Below are 25,752 nucleotides of genomic sequence, written 5' to 3' on the forward strand. Positions count from 1 at the left end.
CTGCCTTCATGAGTGAATGGTGTGGGGGCAGAGGAAGAGAAGCCGGTCTGCTCCCTCATGTGGTGCCCAGGGCAGGTTGTCCCCAGAGGAAACCCTTACAACGGTGAGGACTATCACTGCTGTTTCCCAAGGGGTTCCGTCGGTGCGTGTCTTCCCCGGAGCGGTCAGGCCGTCTCTAAAGTACACTGGCCATGGGCATTGCCTCTCCTTGGAACTTCCCATGTGTTTCTCTTTTTTATGGAACAGTGATTTTTTAGAGGGGTTCTGGGCCACAAGGTTGTTGGGTCATTTTCTAGCCTTCTGTCGTGAAGAACGCTTTCCTGGGCGTTGGGGTGGTTTGTTGTTCCAGCTCCCTTTCTTGGCTTCTTTTGGGAGCTGGTGCAACAAGAGGAGCTCAGCCTCTGCCTTCTGGCTGAGATGTCACCCTTCAAACAGCAATGCCTGCCTGGAGATAATGATGGCATTTGCCAAAAGGGCTTCGTTTGGCACATGATATCTTGAAAGGACGTACACCGTCCTTTCAGCTATCAAAGGCTAGTTCAAATGACATACAAATGAGAACTCTCCAATGGAGTCTTACAGTAGGTGGAGAGTCCGAAAAAAACTCCTTCAGTCATTTCACTGAGAGTCATTGATTGGGGACACCAAGAATATAGGAAGGAATGCAGAAAGAAAAGATGAAATTGTGTTCAGGATCGGGGGGAGGGATGAACAGGGCGTGCTTGCCTTGAATCCAGGCTTTGTTGGGGGGTGGGGCATAAAGATCGAACGGGTCTGAAACTACAAATTGGGATGGTAACACAGTATCACCAGAGTTACACAACAGTGTTCCCAAATTGCAACAATGATGAAAAAGTTTACTAATCCCAACTTAACCAAGAGAAATACAGGAAACCATACACAAAATAAAACATCACCAGAAAGGTGGAAACAAACCAAATGCAAAGCAGTTCAGGGGAAAGGAACTCCATGTCCCCTGGGGGCAGACCGAGTTGCCGGCGTCCACGGTGAGCAGACAGGGATGGAGGCTGCAGAGCCGACCGCTCCCCTGGACGTGGTGTTTCCGGCAAGGGCTCTGGGTCTCTGCCCAGAGCGGGGGCTCGTTCTTCCTGCAGGGGCGAGTGAGTCATCGTCGGCGTCTGGGTGTTGCGCGGGAGCCAGGGCAGGCTCTCCCTGCCGAGGCGGTGACTCCTCCTCTGCCTCGGGTTCTCCTGCCAAAGCCCGAGCAGGTACAGGTGCACGTGGAGGTGGAGGTTCTGGCTGAGGGGGTGGGACATCAGTGCCTGGGGCTGGGGGCCCTGCAGGCACGGAGATCCGATCTGCCCGGTGTGCTGGCCAGTACCCAGCTGGCCTGGTGTCTCTGTGAGGGCAAGTCTCGGATCTCCATCTGGCCTCGGTGGATCCCTGGGTCCTGCACCTGGAGCCACCACCTCTGTAGGGACAGGTCTGGGAAGTAGAGCCTGGTTCCAGTTGGAGGCCAGTGCTAGAGCTGGGGGAGAAGCAAAGTTTGCCCACAGGCCAGCCTTGGCATGTGCGTATCCCGGGACAGAAAGCTTCCAAGAGATTCCCAAAGAATACCCAGGGTCGGATGTCTTTTGGGACTGAAGTGTGCAAGATGGGGGTGGGGGTGTGAGGCCAGCGCTTGCTGCAGGCCCAGCAGCATCTTTCGGGGACTCGTCCGTGTGTAGCTCAGCACCCCCTCCCCACACACTCCCGTGCACCAGCCCCAGCGTCCTCACCTCTGTGCTCTGGCGTGCTGGGCTCCAGGTCCTCCTGCTGCCTCAGAGGCCGGGGTTCTCGGGACTCTGGGTCGGAGCCGGGTGTGCTGAGCTCCGTGGCCGCCTCAGACTGGGCCGCCGGGTGTATCCTGGGTGGTGTCTCGGCAGCAGGCCTTCCCCGCCTCCGCTTCGCCCCCGGTGGGGCTGATGCCTCCGTGGGCACGCTCACCTGGAGCCTGCACTGGGCCTCACGGGCGGGGGGGTGGTGCTCCGACCCCTCCCTCCGGGAGGTGGACGGGGTGTCCCCGTCCTCGGCCTCATCACGTGGGAAGCTCTGCAACGACAGTGACCGTCAGCCAGCCGTGCTGGGAGTTTTCCGAGCTGGGCCTGGCCAGTGGAGCCGCTGCTTCTGCCTGCTCGAACTTCTCTTCCCAGAAGGGTCAGAGACGTGTGTCTGCTCAGATCCCCACCCGGGAGGATAGAGACCCACCTGAGGGTGTGAGGTCAGCCTGGGCGGCCGGCGCTGCCCGCACTCTCCCCATCCCACCCAGCCTGCTCTCCCCTGGGGTGTGGACACAACTTGTCCGCAGGCTTCTGACCCCACATCCGCCTGGGCTTCCTTGAGGGAGACACACCCCGAGAAACCCGCATCCACACACACAGGCAAAGGACCCGCTGTTTCCGGGTGGCATGGGAGAGGTGGCCTGGCCCCGCCTGGGGCTCCCCGTGTTACCTTTCTGTTTCTCCGGGCAAAGGGCCAGAGGCCTCTCGGGGGTGCCCTGAGCCAACGTCGACAGGGTGCCCACGCACACTGCCTGTGAGCTCTCCTGAGGCCCCGGCCTCTGGGCAGGGGCAAACAGCAGAACATCCTGGCAGCAAGTGATCTGGCTGGGGGCTCCTCTCCGCTCTGGAGGCCTGGATATCCGGGTTGCGGGTTCTGTTGGGTTCTGTTGCCGGCAGGTGACATCATTTCCTGGGGTTCGTGCTGAGGTCCCTTCCCCAAAACTTCGCAAGGGAATCTCTGGGTTTCTGACTGCTCGACCACCCCCCTTAGGCCATGTGCAGGCACAGTGACAGCCACACAGCCCAGCCCACAGCCCTGGGGAGGCCTGGGTGCAGCCAGGGCCTGAGCTCCGAGGACCCCGCTGCTCTCAGACCAGGCTCCTTCTTCTCGTAAGTGGTGTGGCCCTGGACAAGCATATGCCCCTCAGGGTTTCCCCGGTCTCTCCATCTGCAGAGTGGGGGTCATTCTCCCATCTGTTTCCTAGGTCTGTCGGCCTACGAGCAGCTCCATGCCTTTCCACCTGGGGCTGATATCACGTGGAGCTTGTGCGCTGAGACTTCAGAAAGAAAGACTCCATCCAGGGCTGACACAGCACAGAATGGGGCAGAACGAGGCCTGGATGCGCCGTGGTACCCAGGAAAAGGCACTCCCCCTCCTGACTGTTTGGAGACCCCGCATGCAAGTTGGAGGACCGAAAGGAAGACTCGAAGGTCTCCCTCTCTGATAGAAAAGAGTAGCCAACTTTCTGGTCCTCTGTTTCCATTGAGATTCTGTTCAAGTGTCCCAGCTCGGCTTCTGCGGGTGGCTGAGCTTCTAATGGCTCCCTGCGTTCTTGTCTTTTCCTCTCCAAACCTTCCGTCCGTTTCCCCCTTCTGGGGTGGATGGGCGCTGTCATTGCTTCTACCTTCGAGACAGATTGATGAAAAGTCTGGACCATCGACTCCTTTCCTCTCTTTGGTTCCGTGTCTCTCTCTGGCTGTGTCCCTCTCTTTTCCTTTCTCGATTCAGTCTGTGTCTTCCTCTTTCTCTCTCGTGTGTGGATGGATGGATGCTAGGAATGCACATGTATATGATTAGATGAGGGTTATGTTTTAGGGATAGGTTAGAGGGAGAGAAAGGCTTTAGGTCGGAGTTGGTCATGGGGGAAGGGTCAAGGGTGGTGGTGGTGTTTCTTGGAATCTGAGTGCTGTGCATTCTTCGTCTCTTTCCATATGAACCCCTTCTCAGATACACCACTTGCAAGGAGTCTCTCATGTTCCGTTTCCTATCTTTTGCATTTGTGAATGCTTAGCTTCTCTGTTGTGAAGAGGTTCCATTGGATGGAAACCCATTGGTGTACTTGGTTTCCCTCTTTCCCTTACTTGAAGAGACCCATTTCTACCTCCGCCCAGCAAATGGCAAGGAGACTCTGATGTTAAGGAGCCTTTGACCTACGCTTCTTTCTAGCTATCTCATGACATCAGTCTTTAGGGTGAGGTTTTTCCCCGATATTGAGGTGGTGTGAGATCAAAACCAATAGCGTTCTTCAGATGTAGCTGTCTGGTTTTCCCATGGACATTGATTGAAGAGGCTTTCTTGTTCCCATTTGGATATTCTCCCCTTCTGTGTCAGAGATGAGTTGACCTTGGATGCCGGGGTTTGTTTCTGGACCCTCAACTTTATTCCATCGATCTGGATCTGTGTGTGTTGTTGTATTCCCAATAGCATACTGTCCTGCTGCTGCCGCTGCGGCTAAGTCACTTCAGTCGTGTCTGACTCTGCGCGACCCCATGGCCTGCAGCCTACCAGGCTCCTCCGTCCAGGGCATTTTCCAGGCAAGAGTACTGGAGTGGGTCGCCATCGCCTTCTCCGATACTCTCCTGAGGATCCTAGTTTGGTCGTCTAATTTCCTTTCACACAACCTTGGACGTCCGTATCGGGGCTTTTTCGTTGGATTGTATTGACAATTTAGGCTCTTTTCTGTTTCCGTAACCCCTTTTGCAATTCTTTGTTCGGTGCGAACATGCATTGGCATTTTGGGAGGAATAGCATCGAAGCTGTGGATTGCCTTGTGGGGCTGTGACATCATTTCCCCAATAGGAATTCTTTCAAGCCCTGAGCACAGCTTCTCTTTCCAGTGATTGGTGTGGGCTTGATCTTCTTTCTTCCATCTCTCGCCGTTTTGTGAGAACAGGTCCTTCCTTCCCTTCTGGGTTAGATGGACTCGTGGGTATCACTTCAGTGAATGGCATTGTCAGTGGGGGTGATAATTCCCTTCTCATTGGAAGACTTTGCTGTGAGTATTAGAAGTGCAAGTGATTTCTCTTCCCCTTCCTCCCTGTCCATCTCTCAGAGCCACCGGGAAACAGAGGCCTCATCCAGGGTCACACGGGCCTGAGGGAGTGCAACTAGACTGTTGTTTCTTCAGGCCCTCAGTGCTGGACATCATCCGGGATACTCTGTGTGTGTCTTCCTCAGTCTGGCGTCCCTTCAGACCTTTCCCTAGTTTTCACAGGCTTGTTGTGTTGGTGTTCTTTGTCTGTTTGGAGACACGTCCTTGAGAAGCTTTGTGTTTCCACTCATTCGTCTCGCGATGTATGACCTGTCTTTTGCTTTTGTAATGAGGTCTTTCCCACGGTAGATATCTTTGATTTTGCAAAGTCCACTGTATTCTCTGGGTTGTTTTGTGGACTGCCTTTTAGTTTTGTGTGTGAAGACTCAAAGCACGTGTCCAGTTTCTGCTCATTGTTCTTCTAGATTTGTGACAAGTTTTCATGGAAACTTTGTCTAGGGATAACTGGAAGTGAACTCGGTGTAAGGTGTCAAGTCTCCATCTCCATTCATGTCATGCCCTGCAGTTTCCAATTCCCTGTTCCTGAGTGGTTTTGGAGACCTTGTGGGAAGTTTGGTTGCATCGGAGTTTGCATTTCCACCTTGAGTAGATTCACACTGTTCTGCCCTCAGGGACACTGTCAAGGGGGAGTGAGGAGCAGCCTGCACTTGCAGCAGTGACCACACGGTGGGGCGAGTGCTGCTGTTCCCTCTGGGAGCCCCAGGCCACAGGCATCCCAGTGAGGAGCCAGCTCTGTGCTCAGCTGAAAGGAGTTAGTCTCTCAGGAGCCTCTGAGCCCTTGCCTTTGGATCACCCAGGGTGGGCATTTACTGTGACAGAAAAAAATTGCCCTGAATTCCATGGACGGAAGAGCCTGGCTGTGTAGAGTTCGTGAGTTGCCGTGAATCAGACACAACTGAGGACACAAAAACTCAATAGAGTAAAACACTTTTTGTGGGTGGGGGGAGTGAAAGGGGGTGATGTGGGGTTTTTTGTCTTATATAATAGCCAAGGGAAATCTAGTTTAAACCTAAATTCACATAGATGGGAAAGGTATAGCTCTCCGTCACTCTAATAAAAAAAAAAAAAAAAACGACTTAACTTTTCTGAAAGTTTATTTAGTAGCTTCCTTGAGCAGTTCATTGTGAAGCATTTTTTTTTTTTCTGTGACATTGGCCTCATTAAAAAGTACGGTTTGCGTTTACTGGATAATTTTGTTCATTGGTTTGTTAGGGAATCGTGGTAATATTTGAGTTTCCTGGGGAGCATGGTCACATGACCTGGCCCTGGCCAATCGGTGCGTTCCACCTCCCTGGCCACTGTGATTGGCTCCGGACTGGGGCAGTGCCCAATCGGGGCCCAGGGCCGGGCCTCACGTTGGAAGCCAGGGGAAGACGAGCTCTCGTCCTGCTGGGGTAGGGGAAGGGGTGGGGCCGGGGGAGGTCAGGCTCCAGCAGTGGGAGGGGCTTGAGGTCCGCCTGCAGCAGTTGGTGACCTTCCTGCTCCCCTCAGGGCAGAGCCGCCGGCCTGAGAATGAGGGCGCTGCTGAGCCCAGGGGCTGGGATGGCCCGTTGCTGCTGTGGTCCCAGAGCTCCACCCGAGACCTGAGGGAGGCCGTCTGCCCGTGAGTCCTCTCCCGCTTGTCTGTCAGCTTGTTTGAAGCATGCTGGGTTTTCTGCCCAGCTGGCTAAGGGGAGTCCCTGGAAATGCAAGGGTGTGGGTTTTGGCAGACTTCAGGGAAGACATGCCAGATGAGCCTGGGAGACTCCAGCTTAATCTGGATTCAGGAGATATCTCTTCGGGCCAGCTAGTAATTGTAGGATAAGCCTAATGAGTCTTCACAGGATGAAGAGAGTAACGTGCCAAGGTAGCAATCGATGTCCTCCTTCGAGAGGATGAAGCTGGTGCTCAGAGAAGGGGGGAACTTGGCCACAGCAAGGAGGTGTGCACCCAGACAGAACCCCCAGATCCGGCCATTTGAGCTCAGGGAGTCCACTGGTGTGGCTTGTCCCTGTGGCAGGGGCCGAGGCACACAGCCCACCCTGATTCCTGCGGGGGCCTGACTTGGGAAGTGCCATCTGGTAGCTTTGAGACTCACCAAACCAAATTGCACTGGAGAGAGGAAGGACACCTTCCTTCATCCACCCCCCACCCCCGCCGGATTCCCACATACCCTGACCCCTTTCTCTGGATTTCGGAGCCATTTCCAGAGTCCCGCTCATATGACCTCATTCGAAGTGCACTGTGGACGAGCTGCCATCTGCAGCTGCTACCACAGCAGCCAAGGGCTTTAGCTCCCAAGTACCTCCCTTCCTTTGGAACTTGGGGGCCCTCTACTCCCCACTTGCACACCACAGACCTTTGCTGAGGATTGTGGGGACCCTCACTCAGTTTGCAGCACGTTGTAGCCATCCCTGTCCTCTCAATACCTCCCTTGCAACTCAGCTTGTGAGCTCCTTTGGAGCAGCGTGGCCCACCTGGCTGCAACGGAAGAGACACAGCTGACAGGGAAACAACAGCTTAGATCTGACAGCCGGAAAGCTCTGTCAAAAGGGACCTCCCTCTTCACACCGTAGAGGCTGTAGGAGCCGCCAGGGTTTGGGAACCAGTGCTGGGGCCAAAATGACTCCACAGCTGTTTTCCTTCCTGGGGAGGGTTCTGGCTCCAGTGGGAATGGCTCAAGTCTCCTAAGGTTCTGAAAGCCCACTGTGTGCAGATTCACGGTACACAGAGAGGAGAAGGTGGAGTCCTGCCCTGGAGGTGGGCACAGCTCACGGATGAGCCAGGCAGGCAGGCAGGCAGGCAGGGCATGAGAACACCTGAGCTGCCTTCATGAGTGAATGGTGTGGGGGCAGAGGAAGAGAAGCCGGTCTGCTCCCTCATGTGGTGCCCAGGGCAGGTTGTCCCCAGAGGAAACCCTTACGACGGTGAGGACTATCACTGCTGTTTCCCAAGGGGTTCCGTCGGTGCGTGTCTTCCCCGGAGCGGTCAGGCCGTCTCTAAAGTACACTGGCCATGGGCATTGCCTCTCCTTGGAACTTCCCATGTGTTTCTCTTTTTTATGGAACAGTGATTTTTTAGAGGGGTTCTGGGCCACAAGGTTGTTGGGTCATTTTCTAGCCTTCTGTCGTGAAGAACGCTTTCCTGGGCGTTGGGGTGGTTTGTTGTTCCAGCTCCCTTTCTTGGCTTCTTTTGGGAGCTGGTGCAACAAGAGGAGCTCAGCCTCTGCCTTCTGGCTGAGATGTCACCCTTCAAACAGCAATGCCTGCCTGGAGATAATGATGGCATTTGCCAAAAGGGCTTCGTTTGGCACATGATATCTTGAAAGGACGTACACCGTCCTTTCAGCTATCAAAGGCTAGTTCAAATGACATACAAATGAGAACTCTCCAATGGAGTCTTACAGTAGGTGGAGAGTCCGAAAAAAACTCCTTCAGTCATTTCACTGAGAGTCATTGATTGGGGACACCAAGAATATAGGAAGGAATGCAGAAAGAAAAGATGAAATTGTGTTCAGGATCGGGGGGAGGGATGAACAGGGCGTGCTTGCCTTGAATCCAGGCTTTGTTGGGGGGTGGGGCATAAAGATCGAACGGGTCTGAAACTACAAATTGGGATGGTAACACAGTATCACCAGAGTTACACAACAGTGTTCCCAAATTGCAACAATGATGAAAAAGTTTACTAATCCCAACTTAACCAAGAGAAATACAGGAAACCATACACAAAATAAAACATCACCAGAAAGGTGGAAACAAACCAAATGCAAAGCAGTTCAGGGGAAAGGAACTCCATGTCCCCTGGGGGCAGACCGAGTTGCCGGCGTCCACGGTGAGCAGACAGGGATGGAGGCTGCAGAGCCGACCGCTCCCCTGGACGTGGTGTTTCCGGCAAGGGCTCTGGGTCTCTGCCCAGAGCGGGGGCTCGTTCTTCCTGCAGGGGCGAGTGAGTCATCGTCGGCGTCTGGGTGTTGCGCGGGAGCCAGGGCAGGCTCTCCCTGCCGAGGCGGTGACTCCTCCTCTGCCTCGGGTTCTCCTGCCAAAGCCCGAGCAGGTACAGGTGCACGTGGAGGTGGAGGTTCTGGCTGAGGGGGTGGGACATCAGTGCCTGGGGCTGGGGGCCCTGCAGGCACGGAGATCCGATCTGCCCGGTGTGCTGGCCAGTACCCAGCTGGCCTGGTGTCTCTGTGAGGGCAAGTCTCGGATCTCCATCTGGCCTCGGTGGATCCCTGGGTCCTGCACGTGGAGCCACCACCTCTGTAGGGACAGGTCTGGGAAGTAGAGCCTGGTTCCAGTTGGAGGCCAGTGCTAGAGCTGGGGGAGAAGCAAAGTTTGCCCACAGGCCAGCCTTGGCATGTGCGTATCCCGGGACAGAAAGCTTCCAAGAGATTCCCAAAGAATACCCAGGGTCGGATGTCTTTTGGGACTGAAGTGTGCAAGATGGGGGTGGGGGTGTGAGGCCAGCGCTTGCTGCAGGCCCAGCAGCATCTTTCGGGGACTCGTCCGTGTGTAGCTCAGCACCCCCTCCCCACACACTCCCGTGCACCAGCCCCAGCGTCCTCACCTCTGTGCTCTGGCGTGCTGGGCTCCAGGTCCTCCTGCTGCCTCAGAGGCCGGGGTTCTCGGGACTCTGGGTCGGAGCCGGGTGTGCTGAGCTCCGTGGCTGCCTCAGACTGGGCCGCCGGGTGTATCCTGGGTGGTGTCTCGGCAGCAGGCCTTCCCCGCCTCCGCTTCGCCCCCGGTGGGGCTGATGCCTCCGTGGGCACGCTCACCTGGAGCCTGCACTGGGCCTCACGGGCGGGGGGGTGGTGCTCCGACCCCTCCCTCCGGGAGGTGGACGGGGTGTCCCCGTCCTCGGCCTCATCACGTGGGAAGCTCTGCAACGACAGTGACCGTCAGCCAGCCGTGCTGGGAGTTTTCCGAGCTGGGCCTGGCCAGTGGAGCCGCTGCTTCTGCCTGCTCGAACTTCTCTTCCCAGAAGGGTCAGAGACGTGTGTCTGCTCAGATCCCCACCCGGGAGGATAGAGACCCACCTGAGGGTGTGAGGTCAGCCTGGGCGGCCGGCGCTGCCCGCACTCTCCCCATCCCACCCAGCCTGCTCTCCCCTGGGGTGTGGACACAACTTGTCCGCAGGCTTCTGACCCCACATCCGCCTGGGCTTCCTTGAGGGAGACACACCCCGAGAAACCCGCATCCACACACACAGGCAAAGGACCCGCTGTTTCCGGGTGGCATGGGAGAGGTGGCCTGGCCCCGCCTGGGGCTCCCCGTGTTACCTTTCTGTTTCTCCGGGCAAAGGGCCAGAGGCCTCTCGGGGGTGCCCTGAGCCAACGTCGACAGGGTGCCCACGCACACTGCCTGTGAGCTCTCCTGAGGCCCCGGCCTCTGGGCAGGGGCAAACAGCAGAACATCCTGGCAGCAAGTGATCTGGCTGGGGGCTCCTCTCCGCTCTGGAGGCCTGGATACCCGGGTTGCGGGTTCTGTTGGGTTCTGTTGCCGGCAGGTGACATCATTTCCTGGGGTTCGTGCTGAGGTCCCTTCCCCAAAACTTCGCAAGGGAATCTCTGGGTTTCTGACTGCTCGACCACCCCCCTTAGGCCATGTGCAGGCACAGTGACAGCCACACAGCCCAGCCCACAGCCCTGGGGAGGCCTGGGTGCAGCCAGGGCCTGAGCTCCGAGGACCCCGCTGCTCTCAGACCAGGCTCCTTCTTCTCGTAAGTGGTGTGGCCCTGGACAAGCATATGCCCCTCAGGGTTTCCCCGGTCTCTCCATCTGCAGAGTGGGGGTCATTCTCCCATCTGTTTCCTAGGTCTGTCGGCCTACGAGCAGCTCCATGCCTTTCCACCTGGGGCTGATATCACGTGGAGCTTGTGCGCTGAGACTTCAGAAAGAAAGACTCCATCCAGGGCTGACACAGCACAGAATGGGGCAGAACGAGGCCTGGATGCGCCGTGGTACCCAGGAAAAGGCACTCCCCCTCCTGACTGTTTGGAGACCCCGCATGCAAGTTGGAGGACCGAAAGGAAGACTCGAAGGTCTCCCTCTCTGATAGAAAAGAGTAGCCAACTTTCTGGTCCTCTGTTTCCATTGAGATTCTGTTCAAGTGTCCCAGCTCGGCTTCTGCGGGTGGCTGAGCTTCTAATGGCTCCCTGCGTTCTTGTCTTTTCCTCTCCAAACCTTCCGTCCGTTTCCCCCTTCTGGGGTGGATGGGCGCTGTCATTGCTTCTACCTTCGAGACAGATTGATGAAAAGTCTGGACCATCGACTCCTTTCCTCTCTTTGGTTCCGTGTCTCTCTCTGGCTGTGTCCCTCTCTTTTCCTTTCTCGATTCAGTCTGTGTCTTCCTCTTTCTCTCTCGTGTGTGGATGGATGGATGCTAGGAATGCACATGTATATGATTAGATGAGGGTTATGTTTTAGGGATAGGTTAGAGGGAGAGAAAGGCTTTAGGTCGGAGTTGGTCATGGGGGAAGGGTCAAGGGTGGTGGTGGTGTTTCTTGGAATCTGAGTGCTGTGCATTCTTTGTCTCTTTCCATATGAACCCCTTCTCAGATACACCACTTGCAAGGAGTCTCTCATGTTCCGTTTCCTATCTTTTGCATTTGTGAATGCTTAGCTTCTCTGTTGTGAAGAGGTTCCATTGGATGGAAACCCATTGGTGTACTTGGTTTCCCTCTTTCCCTTACTTGAAGAGACCCATTTCTACCTCCGCCCAGCAAATGGCAAGGAGACTCTGATGTTAAGGAGCCTTTGACCTACGCTTCTTTCTAGTTATCTCATGACATCAGTCTTTAGGGTGAGGTTTTTCCCCGATATTGAGGTGGTGTGAGATCAAAACCAATAGCGTTCTTCAGATGTAGCTGTCTGGTTTTCCCATGGACATTGATTGAAGAGGCTTTCTTGTTCCCATTTGGATATTCTCCCCTTCTGTGTCAGAGATGAGTTGACCTTGGATGCCGGGGTTTGTTTCTGGACCCTCAACTTTATTCCATCGATCTGGATCTGTGTGTGTTGTTGTATTCCCAATAGCATACTGTCCTGCTGCTGCCGCTGCGGCTAAGTCACTTCAGTCGTGTCTGACTCTGCGCGACCCCATGGCCTGCAGCCTACCAGGCTCCTCCGTCCAGGGCATTTTCCAGGCAAGAGTACTGGAGTGGGTCGCCATCGCCTTCTCCGATACTCTCCTGAGGATCCTAGTTTGGTCGTCTAATTTCCTTTCACACAACCTTGGACGTCCGTATCGGGGCTTTTTCGTCGGATTGTATTGACAATTTAGGCTCTTTTCTGTTTCCGTAACCCCTTTTGCAATTCTTTGTTCGGTGCGAACATGCATTGGCATTTTGGGAGGAATAGCATCGAAGCTGTGGATTGCCTTGTGGGGCTGTGACATCATTTTCCCAATAGGAATTCTTTCAAGCCCTGAGCACAGCTTCTCTTTCCAGTGATTGGTGTGGGCTTGATCTTCTTTCTTCCATCTCTCGCCGTTTTGTGAGAACAGGTCCTTCCTTCCCTTCTGGGTTAGATGGACTCGTGGGTATCACTTCAGTGAATGGCATTGTCAGTGGGGGTGATAATTCCCTTCTCATTGGAAGACTTTGCTGTGAGTATTAGAAGTGCAAGTGATTTCTCTTCCCCTTCCTCCCTGTCCATCTCTCAGAGCCACCGGGAAACAGAGGCCTCATCCAGGGTCACACGGGCCTGAGGGAGTGCAACTAGACTGTTGTTTCTTCAGGCCCTCAGTGCTGGACATCATCCGGGATACTCTGTGTGTGTCTTCCTCAGTCTGGCGTCCCTTCAGACCTTTCCCTAGTTTTCACAGGCTTGTTGTGTTGGTGTTCTTTGTCTGTTTGGAGACACGTCCTTGAGAAGCTTTGTGTTTCCACTCATTCGTCTCGCGATGTATGACCTGTCTTTTGCTTTTGTAATGAGGTCTTTCCCACGGTAGATATCTTTGATTTTGCAAAGTCCACTGTATTCTCTGGGTTGTTTTGTGGACTGCCTTTTAGTTTTGTGTGTGAAGACTCAAAGCACGTGTCCAGTTTCTGCTCATTGTTCTTCTAGATTTGTGACAAGTTTTCATGGAAACTTTGTCTAGGGATAACTGGAAGTGAACTCGGTGTAAGGTGTCAAGTCTCCATCTCCATTCATGTCATGCCCTGCAGTTTCCAATTCCCTGTTCCTGAGTGGTTTTGGAGACCTTGTGGGAAGTTTGGTTGCATCGGAGTTTGCATTTCCACCTTGAGTAGATTCACACTGTTCTGCCCTCAGGGACACTGTCAAGGGGGAGTGAGGAGCAGCCTGCACTTGCAGCAGTGACCACACGGTGGGGCGAGTGCTGCTGTTCCCTCTGGGAGCCCCAGGCCACAGGCATCCCAGTGAGGAGCCAGCTCTGTGCTCAGCTGAAAGGAGTTAGTCTCTCAGGAGCCTCTGAGCCCTTGCCTTTGGATCACCCAGGGTGGGCATTTACTGTGACAGAAAAAAATTGCCCTGAATTCCATGGACGGAAGAGCCTGGCTGTGTAGAGTTCGTGAGTTGCCGTGAATCAGACACAACTGAGGACACAAAAACTCAATAGAGTAAAACACTTTTTGTGGGTGGGGGGAGTGAAAGGGGGTGATGTGGGGTTTTTTGTCTTATATAATAGCCAAGGGAAATCTAGTTTAAACCTAAATTCACATAGATGGGAAAGGTATAGCTCTCCGTCACTCTAATAAAAAAAAAAAAAAAAACGACTTAACTTTTCTGAAAGTTTATTTAGTAGCTTCCTTGAGCAGTTCATTGTGAAGCATTTTTTTTTTTTCTGTGACATTGGCCTCATTAAAAAGTACGGTTTGCGTTTACTGGATAATTTTGTTCATTGGTTTGTTAGGGAATCGTGGTAATATTTGAGTTTCCTGGGGAGCATGGTCACATGACCTGGCCCTGGCCAATCGGTGCGTTCCACCTCCCTGGCCACTGTGATTGGCTCCGGACTGGGGCAGTGCCCAATCGGGGCCCAGGGCCGGGCCTCACGTTGGAAGCCAGGGGAAGACGAGCTCTCGTCCTGCTGGGGTAGGGGAAGGGGTGGGGCCGGGGGAGGTCAGGCTCCAGCAGTGGGAGGGGCTTGAGGTCCGCCTGCAGCAGTTGGTGACCTTCCTGCTCCCCTCAGGGCAGAGCCGCCGGCCTGAGAATGAGGGCGCTGCTGAGCCCAGGGGCTGGGATGGCCCGTTGCTGCTGTGGTCCCAGAGCTCCACCCGAGACCTGAGGGAGGCCGTCTGCCCGTGAGTCCTCTCCCGCTTGTCTGTCAGCTTGTTTGAAGCATGCTGGGTTTTCTGCCCAGCTGGCTAAGGGGAGTCCCTGGAAATGCAAGGGTGTGGGTTTTGGCAGACTTCAGGGAAGACATGCCAGATGAGCCTGGGAGACTCCAGCTTAATCTGGATTCAGGAGATATCTCTTCGGGCCAGCTAGTAATTGTAGGATAAGCCTAATGAGTCTTCACAGGATGAAGAGAGTAACGTGCCAAGGTAGCAATCGATGTCCTCCTTCGAGAGGATGAAGCTGGTGCTCAGAGAAGGGGGGAACTTGGCCACAGCAAGGAGGTGTGCACCCAGACAGAACCCCCAGATCCGGCCATTTGAGCTCAGGGAGTCCACTGGTGTGGCTTGTCCCTGTGGCAGGGGCCGAGGCACACAGCCCACCCTGATTCCTGCGGGGGCCTGACTTGGGAAGTGCCATCTGGTAGCTTTGAGACTCACCAAACCAAATTGCACTGGAGAGAGGAAGGACACCTTCCTTCATCCACCCCCCACCCCCGCCGGATTCCCACATACCCTGACCCCTTTCTCTGGATTTCGGAGCCATTTCCAGAGTCCCGCTCATATGACCTCATTCGAAGTGCACTGTGGACGAGCTGCCATCTGCAGCTGCTACCACAGCAGCCAAGGGCTTTAGCTCCCAAGTACCTCCCTTCCTTTGGAACTTGGGGGCCCTCTACTCCCCACTTGCACACCACAGACCTTTGCTGAGGATTGTGGGGACCCTCACTCAGTTTGCAGCACGTTGTAGCCATCCCTGTCCTCTCAATACCTCCCTTGCAACTCAGCTTGTGAGCTCCTTTGGAGCAGCGTGGCCCACCTGGCTGCAACGGAAGAGACACAGCTGACAGGGAAACAACAGCTTAGATCTGACAGCCGGAAAGCTCTGTCAAAAGGGACCTCCCTCTTCACACCGTAGAGGCTGTAGGAGCCGCCAGGGTTTGGGAACCAGTGCTGGGGCCAAAATGACTCCACAGCTGTTTTCCTTCCTGGGGAGGGTTCTGGCTCCAGTGGGAATGGCTCAAGTCTCCTAAGGTTCTGAAAGCCCACTGTGTGCAGATTCACGGTACACAGAGAGGAGAAGGTGGAGTCCTGCCCTGGAGGTGGGCACAGCTCACGGATGAGCCAGGCAGGCAGGCAGGCAGGCAGGGCATGAGAACACCTGAGCTGCCTTCATGAGTGAATGGTGTGGGGGCAGAGGAAGAGAAGCCGGTCTGCTCCCTCATGTGGTGCCCAGGGCAGGTTGTCCCCAGAGGAAACCCTTACGACGGTGAGGACTATCACTGCTGTTTCCCAAGGGGTTCCGTCGGTGCGTGTCTTCCCCGGAGCGGTCAGGCCGTCTCTAAAGTACACTGGCCATGGGCATTGCCTCTCCTTGGAACTTCCCATGTGTTTCTCTTTTTTATGGAACAGTGATTTTTTAGAGGGGTTCTGGGCCACAAGGTTGTTGGGTCATTTTCTAGCCTTCTGTCGTGAAGAACGCTTTCCTGGGCGTTGGGGTGGTTTGTTGTTCCAGCTCCCTTTCTTGGCTTCTTTTGGGAGCTGGTGCAACAAGAGGAGCTCAGCCTCTGCCTTCTGGCTGAGATGTCACCCTTCAAACAGCAATGCCTGCCTGGAGATAATGATGGCATTTGCCAAAAGGGCTTCGTTTGGCACATGATATCTTGAAAGGACGTACACCGTCCTTTCAGCTATCAAAGGCTAGTTCAAATGACATACAAATGAGAACTCTCCAATGGAGTCTTACAGTAGGTGGAGAGTCCGAAAAAAACTCCTTCAGTCATTTCACTGAGAGTCATTGATTGGGGACACCAAGAATATAGGAAGGAATGCAGAAAGAAAAGATGAAATTGTGTTCAGGATCGGGGGGAGGGATGAACAGGGCGTGCTTGCCTTGAATCCAGGCTTTGTTGGGGGGTGGGGCATAAAGATCGAACGGGTCTGAAACTACAAATTGGGATGGTAACACAGTATCACCAGAGTTACACAACAGTGTTCCCAAATTGCAACAATGATGAAAAAGTTTACTAATCCCAACTTAACCAAGAGAAATACAGGAAACCATACACAAAATAAAACATCACCAGAAAGGTGGAAACAAACCAAATGCAAAGCAGTTCAGGGGAAAGGAACTCCATGTCCCCTGGGGGCAGACCGAGTTGCCGGCGTCCACGGTGAGCAGACAGGGATGGAGGCTGCAGAGCCGACCGCTCCCCTGGACGTGGTGTTTCCGGCAAGGGCTCTGGGTCTCTGCCCAGAGCGGGGGCTCGTTCTTCCTGCAGGGGCGAGTGAGTCATCGTCGGCGTCTGGGTGTTGCGCGGGAGCCAGGGCAGGCTCTCCCTGCCGAGGCGGTGACTCCTCCTCTGCCTCGGGTTCTCCTGCCAAAGCCCGAGCAGGTACAGGTGCACGTGGAGGTGGAGGTTCTGGCTGAGGGGGTGGGACATCAGTGCCTGGGGCTGGGGGCCCTGCAGGCACGGAGATCCGATCTGCCCGGTGTGCTGGCCAGTACCCAGCTGGCCTGGTGTCTCTGTGAGGGCAAGTCTCGGATCTCCATCTGGCCTCGGTGGATCCCTGGGTCCTGCACGTGGAGCCACCACCTCTGTAGGGACAGGTCTGGGAAGTAGAGCCTGGTTCCAGTTGGAGGCCAGTGCTAGAGCTGGGGGAGAAGCAAAGTTTGCCCACAGGCCAGCCTTGGCATGTGCGTATCCCGGGACAGAAAGCTTCCAAGAGATTCCCAAAGAATACCCAGGGTCGGATGTCTTTTGGGACTGAAGTGTGCAAGATGGGGGTGGGGGTGTGAGGCCAGCGCTTGCTGCAGGCCCAGCAGCATCTTTCGGGGACTCGTCCGTGTGTAGCTCAGCACCCCCTCCCCACACACTCCCGTGCACCAGCCCCAGCGTCCTCACCTCTGTGCTCTGGCGTGCTGGGCTCCAGGTCCTCCTGCTGCCTCAGAGGCCGGGGTTCTCGGGACTCTGGGTCGGAGCCGGGTGTGCTGAGCTCCGTGGCTGCCTCAGACTGGGCCGCCGGGTGTATCCTGGGTGGTGTCTCGGCAGCAGGCCTTCCCCGCCTCCGCTTCGCCCCCGGTGGGGCTGATGCCTCCGTGGGCACGCTCACCTGGAGCCTGCACTGGGCCTCACGGGCGGGGGGGTGGTGCTCCGACCCCTCCCTCCGGGAGGTGGACGGGGTGTCCCCGTCCTCGGCCTCATCACGTGGGAAGCTCTGCAACGACAGTGACCGTCAGCCAGCCGTGCTGGGAGTTTTCCGAGCTGGGCCTGGCCAGTGGAGCCGCTGCTTCTGCCTGCTCGAACTTCTCTTCCCAGAAGGGTCAGAGACGTGTGTCTGCTCAGATCCCCACCCGGGAGGATAGAGACCCACCTGAGGGTGTGAGGTCAGCCTGGGCGGCCGGCGCTGCCCGCACTCTCCCCATCCCACCCAGCCTGCTCTCCCCTGGGGTGTGGACACAACTTGTCCGCAGGCTTCTGACCCCACATCCGCCTGGGCTTCCTTGAGGGAGACACACCCCGAGAAACCCGCATCCACACACACAGGCAAAGGACCCGGTGTTTCCGGGTGGCATGGGAGAGGTGGCCTGGCCCCGCCTGGGGCTCCCCGTGTTACCTTTCTGTTTCTCCGGGCAAAGGGCCAGAGGCCTCTCGGGGGTGCCCTGAGCCAACGTCGACAGGGTGCCCACGCACACTGCCTGTGAGCTCTCCTGAGGCCCCGGCCTCTGGGCAGGGGCAAACAGCAGAACATCCTGGCAGCAAGTGATCTGGCTGGGGGCTCCTCTCCGCTCTGGAGGCCTGGATACCCGGGTTGCGGGTTCTGTTGGGTTCTGTTGCCGGCAGGTGACATCATTTCCTGGGGTTCGTGCTGAGGTCCCTTCCCCAAAACTTCGCAAGGGAATCTCTGGGTTTCTGACTGCTCGACCACCCCCCTTAGGCCATGTGCAGGCACAGTGACAGCCACACAGCCCAGCCCACAGCCCTGGGGAGGCCTGGGTGCAGCCAGGGCCTGAGCTCCGAGGACCCCGCTGCTCTCAGACCAGGCTCCTTCTTCTCGTAAGTGGTGTGGCCCTGGACAAGCATATGCCCCTCAGGGTTTCCCCGGTCTCTCCATCTGCAGAGTGGGGGTCATTCTCCCATCTGTTTCCTAGGTCTGTCGGCCTACGAGCAGCTCCATGCCTTTCCACCTGGGGCTGATATCACGTGGAGCTTGTGCGCTGAGACTTCAGAAAGAAAGACTCCATCCAGGGCTGACACAGCACAGAATGGGGCAGAACGAGGCCTGGATGCGCCGTGGTACCCAGGAAAAGGCACTCCCCCTCCTGACTGTTTGGAGACCCCGCATGCAAGTTGGAGGACCGAAAGGAAGACTCGAAGGTCTCCCTCTCTGATAGAAAAGAGTAGCCAACTTTCTGGTCCTCTGTTTCCATTGAGATTCTGTTCAAGTGTCCCAGCTCGGCTTCTGCGGGTGGCTGAGCTTCTAATGGCTCCCTGCGTTCTTGTCTTTTCCTCTCCAAACCTTCCGTCCGTTTCCCCCTTCTGGGGTGGATGGGCGCTGTCATTGCTTCTACCTTCGAGACAGATTGATGAAAAGTCTGGACCATCGACTCCTTTCCTCTCTTTGGTTCCGTGTCTCTCTCTGGCTGTGTCCCTCTCTTTTCCTTTCTCGATTCAGTCTGTGTCTTCCTCTTTCTCTCTCGTGTGTGGATGGATGGATGCTAGGAATGCACATGTATATGATTAGATGAGGGTTATGTTTTAGGGATAGGTTAGAGGGAGAGAAAGGCTTTAGGTCGGAGTTGGTCATGGGGGAAGGGTCAAGGGTGGTGGTGGTGTTTCTTGGAATCTGAGTGCTGTGCATTCTTCGTCTCTTTCCATATGAACCCCTTCTCAGATACACCACTTGCAAGGAGTCTCTCATGTTCCGTTTCCTATCTTTTGCATTTGTGAATGCTTAGCTTCTCTGTTGTGAAGAGGTTCCATTGGATGGAAACCCATTGGTGTACTTGGTTTCCCTCTTTCCCTTACTTGAAGAGACCCATTTCTACCTCCGCCCAGCAAATGGCAAGGAGACTCTGATGATCAGGAGCCTTTGACCTACGCTTCTTTCTAGCTATCTCATGACATCAGTCTTTAGGGTGAGGTTTTTCCCCGATATTGAGGTGGTGTGAGATCAAAACCAATAGCGTTCTTCAGATGTAGCTGTCTGGTTTTCCCATGGACATTGATTGAAGAGGCTTTCTTGTTCCCATTTGGATATTCTCCCCTTCTGTGTCAGAGATGAGTTGACCTTGGATGCCGGGGTTTGTTTCTGGACCCTCAACTTTATTCCATCGATCTGGATCTGTGTGTGTTGTTGTATTCCCAATAGCATACTGTCCTGCTGCTGCCGCTGCGGCTAAGTCACTTCAGTCGTGTCTGACTCTGCGCGACCCCATGGCCTGCAGCCTACCAGGCTCCTCCGTCCAGGGCATTTTCCAGGCAAGAGTACTGGAGTGGGTCGCCATCGCCTTCTCCGATACTCTCCTGAGGATCCTAGTTTGGTCGTCTAATTTCCTTTCACACAACCTTGGACGTCCGTATCGGGGCTTTTTCGTCGGATTGTATTGACAATTTAGGCTCTTTTCTGTTTCCGTAACCCCTTTTGCAATTCTTTGTTCGGTGCGAACATGCATTGGCATTTTGGGAGGAATAGCATCGAAGCTGTGGATTGCCTTGTGGGGCTGTGACATCATTTTCCCAATAGGAATTCTTTCAAGCCCTGAGCACAGCTTCTCTTTCCAGTGATTGGTGTGGGCTTGATCTTCTTTCTTCCATCTCTCGCCGTTTTGTGAGAACAGGTCCTTCCTTCCCTTCTGGGTTAGATGGACTCGTGGGTATCACTTCAGTGAATGGCATTGTCAGTGGGGGTGATAATTCCCTTCTCATTGGAAGACTTTGCTGTGAGTATTAGAAGTGCAAGTGATTTCTCTTCCCCTTCCTCCCTGTCCATCTCTCAGAGCCACCGGGAAACAGAGGCCTCATCCAGGGTCACACGGGCCTGAGGGAGTGCAACTAGACTGTTGTTTCTTCAGGCCCTCAGTGCTGGACATCATCCGGGATACTCTGTGTGTGTCTTCCTCAGTCTGGCGTCCCTTCAGACCTTTCCCTAGTTTTCACAGGCTTGTTGTGTTGGTGTTCTTTGTCTGTTTGGAGACACGTCCTTGAGAAGCTTTGTGTTTCCACTCATTCGTCTCGCGATGTATGACCTGTCTTTTGCTTTTGTAATGAGGTCTTTCCCACGGTAGATATCTTTGATTTTGCAAAGTCCACTGTATTCTCTGGGTTGTTTTGTGGACTGCCTTTTAGTTTTGTGTGTGAAGACTCAAAGCACGTGTCCAGTTTCTGCTCATTGTTCTTCTAGATTTGTGACAAGTTTTCATGGAAACTTTGTCTAGGGATAACTGGAAGTGAACTCGGTGTAAGGTGTCAAGTCTCCATCTCCATTCATGTCATGCCCTGCAGTTTCCAATTCCCTGTTCCTGAGTGGTTTTGGAGACCTTGTGGGAAGTTTGGTTGCATCGGAGTTTGCATTTCCACCTTGAGTAGATTCACACTGTTCTGCCCTCAGGGACACTGTCAAGGGGGAGTGAGGAGCAGCCTGCACTTGCAGCAGTGACCACACGGTGGGGCGAGTGCTGCTGTTCCCTCTGGGAGCCCCAGGCCACAGGCATCCCAGTGAGGAGCCAGCTCTGTGCTCAGCTGAAAGGAGTTAGTCTCTCAGGAGCCTCTGAGCCCTTGCCTTTGGATCACCCAGGGTGGGCATTTACTGTGACAGAAAAAAATTGCCCTGAATTCCATGGACGGAAGAGCCTGGCTGTGTAGAGTTCGTGAGTTGCCGTGAATCAGACACAACTGAGGACACAAAAACTCAATAGAGTAAAACACTTTTTGTGGGTGGGGGGAGTGAAAGGGGGTGATGTGGGGTTTTTTGTCTTATATAATAGCCAAGGGAAATCTAGTTTAAACCTAAATTCACATAGATGGGAAAGGTATAGCTCTCCGTCACTCTAATAAAAAAAAAAAAAAAAACGACTTAACTTTTCTGAAAGTTTATTTAGTAGCTTCCTTGAGCAGTTCATTGTGAAGCATTTTTTTTTTTTCTGTGACATTGGCCTCATTAAAAAGTACGGTTTGCGTTTACTGGATAATTTTGTTCATTGGTTTGTTAGGGAATCGTGGTAATATTTGAGTTTCCTGGGGAGCATGGTCACATGACCTGGCCCTGGCCAATCGGTGCGTTCCACCTCCCTGGCCACTGTGATTGGCTCCGGACTGGGGCAGTGCCCAATCGGGGCCCAGGGCCGGGCCTCACGTTGGAAGCCAGGGGAAGACGAGCTCTCGTCCTGCTGGGGTAGGGGAAGGGGTGGGGCCGGGGGAGGTCAGGCTCCAGCAGTGGGAGGGGCTTGAGGTCCGCCTGCAGCAGTTGGTGACCTTCCTGCTCCCCTCAGGGCAGAGCCGCCGGCCTGAGAATGAGGGCGCTGCTGAGCCCAGGGGCTGGGATGGCCCGTTGCTGCTGTGGTCCCAGAGCTCCACCCGAGACCTGAGGGAGGCCGTCTGCCCGTGAGTCCTCTCCCGCTTGTCTGTCAGCTTGTTTGAAGCATGCTGGGTTTTCTGCCCAGCTGGCTAAGGGGAGTCCCTGGAAATGCAAGGGTGTGGGTTTTGGCAGACTTCAGGGAAGACATGCCAGATGAGCCTGGGAGACTCCAGCTTAATCTGGATTCAGGAGATATCTCTTCGGGCCAGCTAGTAATTGTAGGATAAGCCTAATGAGTCTTCACAGGATGAAGAGAGTAACGTGCCAAGGTAGCAATCGATGTCCTCCTTCGAGAGGATGAAGCTGGTGCTCAGAGAAGGGGGGAACTTGGCCACAGCAAGGAGGTGTGCACCCAGACAGAACCCCCAGATCCGGCCATTTGAGCTCAGGGAGTCCACTGGTGTGGCTTGTCCCTGTGGCAGGGGCCGAGGCACACAGCCCACCCTGATTCCTGCGGGGGCCTGACTTGGGAAGTGCCATCTGGTAGCTTTGAGACTCACCAAACCAAATTGCACTGGAGAGAGGAAGGACACCTTCCTTCATCCACCCCCCACCCCCGCCGGATTCCCACATACCCTGACCCCTTTCTCTGGATTTCGGAGCCATTTCCAGAGTCCCGCTCATATGACCTCATTCGAAGTGCACTGTGGACGAGCTGCCATCTGCAGCTGCTACCACAGCAGCCAAGGGCTTTAGCTCCCAAGTACCTCCCTTCCTTTGGAACTTGGGGGCCCTCTACTCCCCACTTGCACACCACAGACCTTTGCTGAGGATTGTGGGGACCCTCACTCAGTTTGCAGCACGTTGTAGCCATCCCTGTCCTCTCAATACCTCCCTTGCAACTCAGCTTGTGAGCTCCTTTGGAGCAGCGTGGCCCACCTGGCTGCAACGGAAGAGACACAGCTGACAGGGAAACAACAGCTTAGATCTGACAGCCGGAAAGCTCTGTCAAAAGGGACCTCCCTCTTCACACCGTAGAGGCTGTAGGAGCCGCCAGGGTTTGGGAACCAGTGCTGGGGCCAAAATGACTCCACAGCTGTTTTCCTTCCTGGGGAGGGTTCTGGCTCCAGTGGGAATGGCTCAAGTCTCCTAAGGTTCTGAAAGCCCACTGTGTGCAGATTCACGGTACACAGAGATGAGAAGGTGGAGTCCTGCCCTGGAGGTGGGCACAGCTCACGGATGAGCCAGGCAGGCAGGCAGGCAGGCAGGGCATGAGAACACCTGAGCTGCCTTCATGAGTGAATGGTGTGGGGGCAGAGGAAGAGAAGCCGGTCTGCTCCCTCATGTGGTGCCCAGGGCAGGTTGTCCCCAGAGGAAACCCTTACGACGGTGAGGACTATCACTGCTGTTTCCCAAGGGGTTCCGTCGGTGCGTGTCTTCCCCGGAGCGGTCAGGCCGTCTCTAAAGTACACTGGCCATGGGCATTGCCTCTCCTTGGAACTTCCCATGTGTTTCTCTTTTTTATGGAACAGTGATTTTTTAGAGGGGTTCTGGGCCACAAGGTTGTTGGGTCATTTTCTAGCCTTCTGTCGTGAAGAACGCTTTCCTGGGCGTTGGGGTGGTTTGTTGTTCCAGCTCCCTTTCTTGGCTTCTTTTGGGAGCTGGTGCAACAAGAGGAGCTCAGCCTCTGCCTTCTGGCTGAGATGTCACCCTTCAAACAGCAATGCCTGCCTGGAGATAATGATGGCATTTGCCAAAATGGCTTCGTTTGGCACATGATATCTTGAAAGGACGTACACCGTCCTTTCAGCTATCAAAGGCTAGTTCAAATGACATACAAATGAGAACTCTCCAATGGAGTCTTACAGTAGGTGGAGAGTCCGAAAAAAACTCCTTCAGTCATTTCACTGAGAGTCATTGATTGGGGACACCAAGAATATAGGAAGGAATGCAGAAAGAAAAGATGAAATTGTGTTCAGGATCGGGGGGAGGGATGAACAGGGCGTGCTTGCCTTGAATCCAGGCTTTGTTGGGGGGTGGGGCATAAAGATCGAACGGGTCTGAAACTACAAATTGGGATGGTAACACAGTATCACCAGAGTTACACAACAGTGTTCCCAAATTGCAACAATGATGAAAAAGTTTACTAATCCCAACTTAACCAAGAGAAATACAGGAAACCATACACAAAATAAAACATCACCAGAAAGGTGGAAACAAACCAAATGCAAAGCAGTTCAGGGGAAAGGAACTCCATGTCCCCTGGGGGCAGACCGAGTTGCCGGCGTCCACAGTGAGCAGACAGGGATGGAGGCTGCAGAGCCGACCGCTCCCCTGGACGTGGTGTTTCTGGCAAGGGCTCTGGGTCTCTGCCCAGAGCGGGGGCTCGTTCTTCCTGCAGGGGCGAGTGAGTCATCGTCGGCGTCTGGGTGTTGCGCGGGAGCCAGGGCAGGCTCTCCCTGCCGAGGCGGTGACTCCTCCTCTGCCTCGGGTTCTCCTGCCAAAGCCCGAGCAGGTACAGGTGCACGTGGAGGTGGAGGTTCTGGCTGAGGGGGTGGGACATCAGTGCCTGGGGCTGGGGGCCCTGCAGGCACAGAGATCCGATCTGCCCGGTGTGCTGGCCAGTACCCAGCTGGCCTGGTGTCTCTGTGAGGGCAAGTCTCGGATCTCCATCTGGCCTCGGTGGATCCCTGGGTCCTGCACGTGGAGCCACCACCTCTGTAGGGACAGGTCTGGGAAGTAGAGCCTGGTTCCAGTTGGAGGCCAGTGCTAGAGCTGGGGGAGAAGCAAAGTTTGCCCACAGGCCAGCCTTGGCATGTGCGTATCCCGGGACAGAAAGCTTCCAAGAGATTCCCAAAGAATACCCAGGGTCGGATGTCTTTTGGGACTGAAGTGTGCAAGATGGGGGTGGGGGTGTGAGGCCAGCGCTTGCTGCAGGCCCAGCAGCATCTTTCGGGGACTCGTCCGTGTGTAGCTCAGCACCCCCTCCCCACACACTCCCGTGCACCAGCCCCAGCGTCCTCACCTCTGTGCTCTGGCGTGCTGGGCTCCAGGTCCTCCTGCTGCCTCAGAGGCCGGGGTTCTCGGGACTCTGGGTCGGAGCCGGGTGTGCTGAGCTCCGTGGCCGCCTCAGACTGGGCCGCCGGGTGTATCCTGGGTGGTGTCTCGGCAGCAGGCCTTCCCCGCCTCCGCTTCGCCCCCGGTGGGGCTGATGCCTCCGTGGGCACGCTCACCTGGAGCCTGCACTGGGCCTCACGGGCGGGGGGGTGGTGCTCCGACCCCTCCCTCCGGGAGGTGGACGGGGTGTCCCCGTCCTCGGCCTCATCACGTGGGAAGCTCTGCAACGACAGTGACCGTCAGCCAGCCGTGCTGGGAGTTTTCCGAGCTGGGCCTGGCCAGTGGAGCCGCTGCTTCTGCCTGCTCGAACTTCTCTTCCCAGAAGGGTCAGAGACGTGTGTCTGCTCAGATCCCCACCCGGGAGGAAAGAGACCCACCTGAGGGTGTGAGGTCAGCCTGGGCGGCCGGCGCTGCCCGCACTCTCCCCATCCCACCCAGCCTGCTCTCCCCTGGGGTGTGGACACAACTTGTCCGCAGGCTTCTGACCCCACATCCGCCTGGGCTTCCTTGAGGGAGACACACCCCGAGAAACCCGCATCCCCACACACAGGCAAAGGACCCGGTTTTTCCGGGTGGCATGGGAGAGGTGGCCTGGCCCCGCCTGGGGCTCCCCGTGTTACCTTTCTGTTTTTCCGGGCAAAGGGCCAGAGGCCTCTCGGGGGTGCCCTGAGCCAACGTCGACAGGGTGCCCACGCACACTGCCTGTGAGCTCTCCTGAGGCCCCGGCCTCTGGGCAGGGGCAAACAGCAGAACATCCTGGCAGCAAGTGATCTGGCTGGGGGCTCCTCTCCGCTCTGGAGGCCTGGATACCCGGGTTGCGGGTTCTGTTGGGTTCTGTTGCCGGCAGGTGACATCATTTCCTGGGGTTCGTGCTGAGGTCCCTTCCCCAAAACTTCGCAAGGGAATCTCTGGGTTTCTGACTGCTCGACCACCCCCCTTAGGCCATGTGCAGGCACAGTGACAGCCACACAGCCCAGCCCACAGCCCTGGGGAGGCCTGGGTGCAGCCAG

At 55.4% G+C, this 25,752-nt stretch overlaps 4 protein-coding genes across 4 annotated transcripts; all 4 read right to left on the minus strand.

Annotated features, from left to right (window-relative positions):
* Nucleotides 1-836: 836 nt before the first annotated feature.
* On the minus strand, nucleotides 837-2,616 carry LOC145514113 (uncharacterized). Its single transcript, XM_081511207.1, has 3 exons — nucleotides 2,452-2,616; nucleotides 1,740-2,052; nucleotides 837-1,489 (listed from the first exon to the last, which is right to left on the minus strand). Exons 1-3 carry the CDS (start codon nucleotides 2,584-2,586, stop codon nucleotides 861-863), a joined length of 1,077 nt encoding a protein of 358 aa, XP_081367333.1. The 5' UTR covers nucleotides 2,587-2,616; the 3' UTR covers nucleotides 837-860.
* Nucleotides 2,617-8,473: 5,857 nt separating this feature from the next.
* LOC145513755 (uncharacterized) lies at nucleotides 8,474-10,223 on the minus strand. The gene is made up of 3 exons (XM_081510735.1): nucleotides 10,089-10,223; nucleotides 9,377-9,689; nucleotides 8,474-9,126 (listed from the first exon to the last, which is right to left on the minus strand). Exons 1-3 carry the CDS (start codon nucleotides 10,221-10,223, stop codon nucleotides 8,498-8,500), a joined length of 1,077 nt encoding a protein of 358 aa, XP_081366861.1. The 3' UTR covers nucleotides 8,474-8,497.
* A 5,886-nt stretch (nucleotides 10,224-16,109) lies between these two features.
* On the minus strand, nucleotides 16,110-17,888 carry LOC145514108 (uncharacterized). The gene is made up of 3 exons (XM_081511200.1): nucleotides 17,726-17,888; nucleotides 17,014-17,326; nucleotides 16,110-16,763 (listed from the first exon to the last, which is right to left on the minus strand). The coding sequence occupies exons 1-3, from the start codon at nucleotides 17,858-17,860 to the stop codon at nucleotides 16,135-16,137; spliced, it is 1,077 nt and encodes a 358-aa protein (XP_081367326.1). The 5' UTR covers nucleotides 17,861-17,888; the 3' UTR covers nucleotides 16,110-16,134.
* Nucleotides 17,889-23,750: 5,862 nt separating this feature from the next.
* LOC145514115 (uncharacterized) lies at nucleotides 23,751-25,532 on the minus strand. The gene is made up of 3 exons (XM_081511209.1): nucleotides 25,363-25,532; nucleotides 24,651-24,963; nucleotides 23,751-24,400 (listed from the first exon to the last, which is right to left on the minus strand). Exons 1-3 carry the CDS (start codon nucleotides 25,495-25,497, stop codon nucleotides 23,772-23,774), a joined length of 1,077 nt encoding a protein of 358 aa, XP_081367335.1. The 5' UTR covers nucleotides 25,498-25,532; the 3' UTR covers nucleotides 23,751-23,771.
* Between the last annotated feature and the right edge of the window lie 220 nt (nucleotides 25,533-25,752).

The sequence above is a fragment of the Giraffa tippelskirchi genome, chromosome 7 (assembly GCF_054371585.1).
Source record: "Giraffa tippelskirchi isolate mGirTip1 chromosome 7, T2T-mGirTip1v1.2.pri, whole genome shotgun sequence".
NCBI classification, from domain to species: domain Eukaryota; kingdom Metazoa; phylum Chordata; class Mammalia; order Artiodactyla; family Giraffidae; genus Giraffa; species Giraffa tippelskirchi.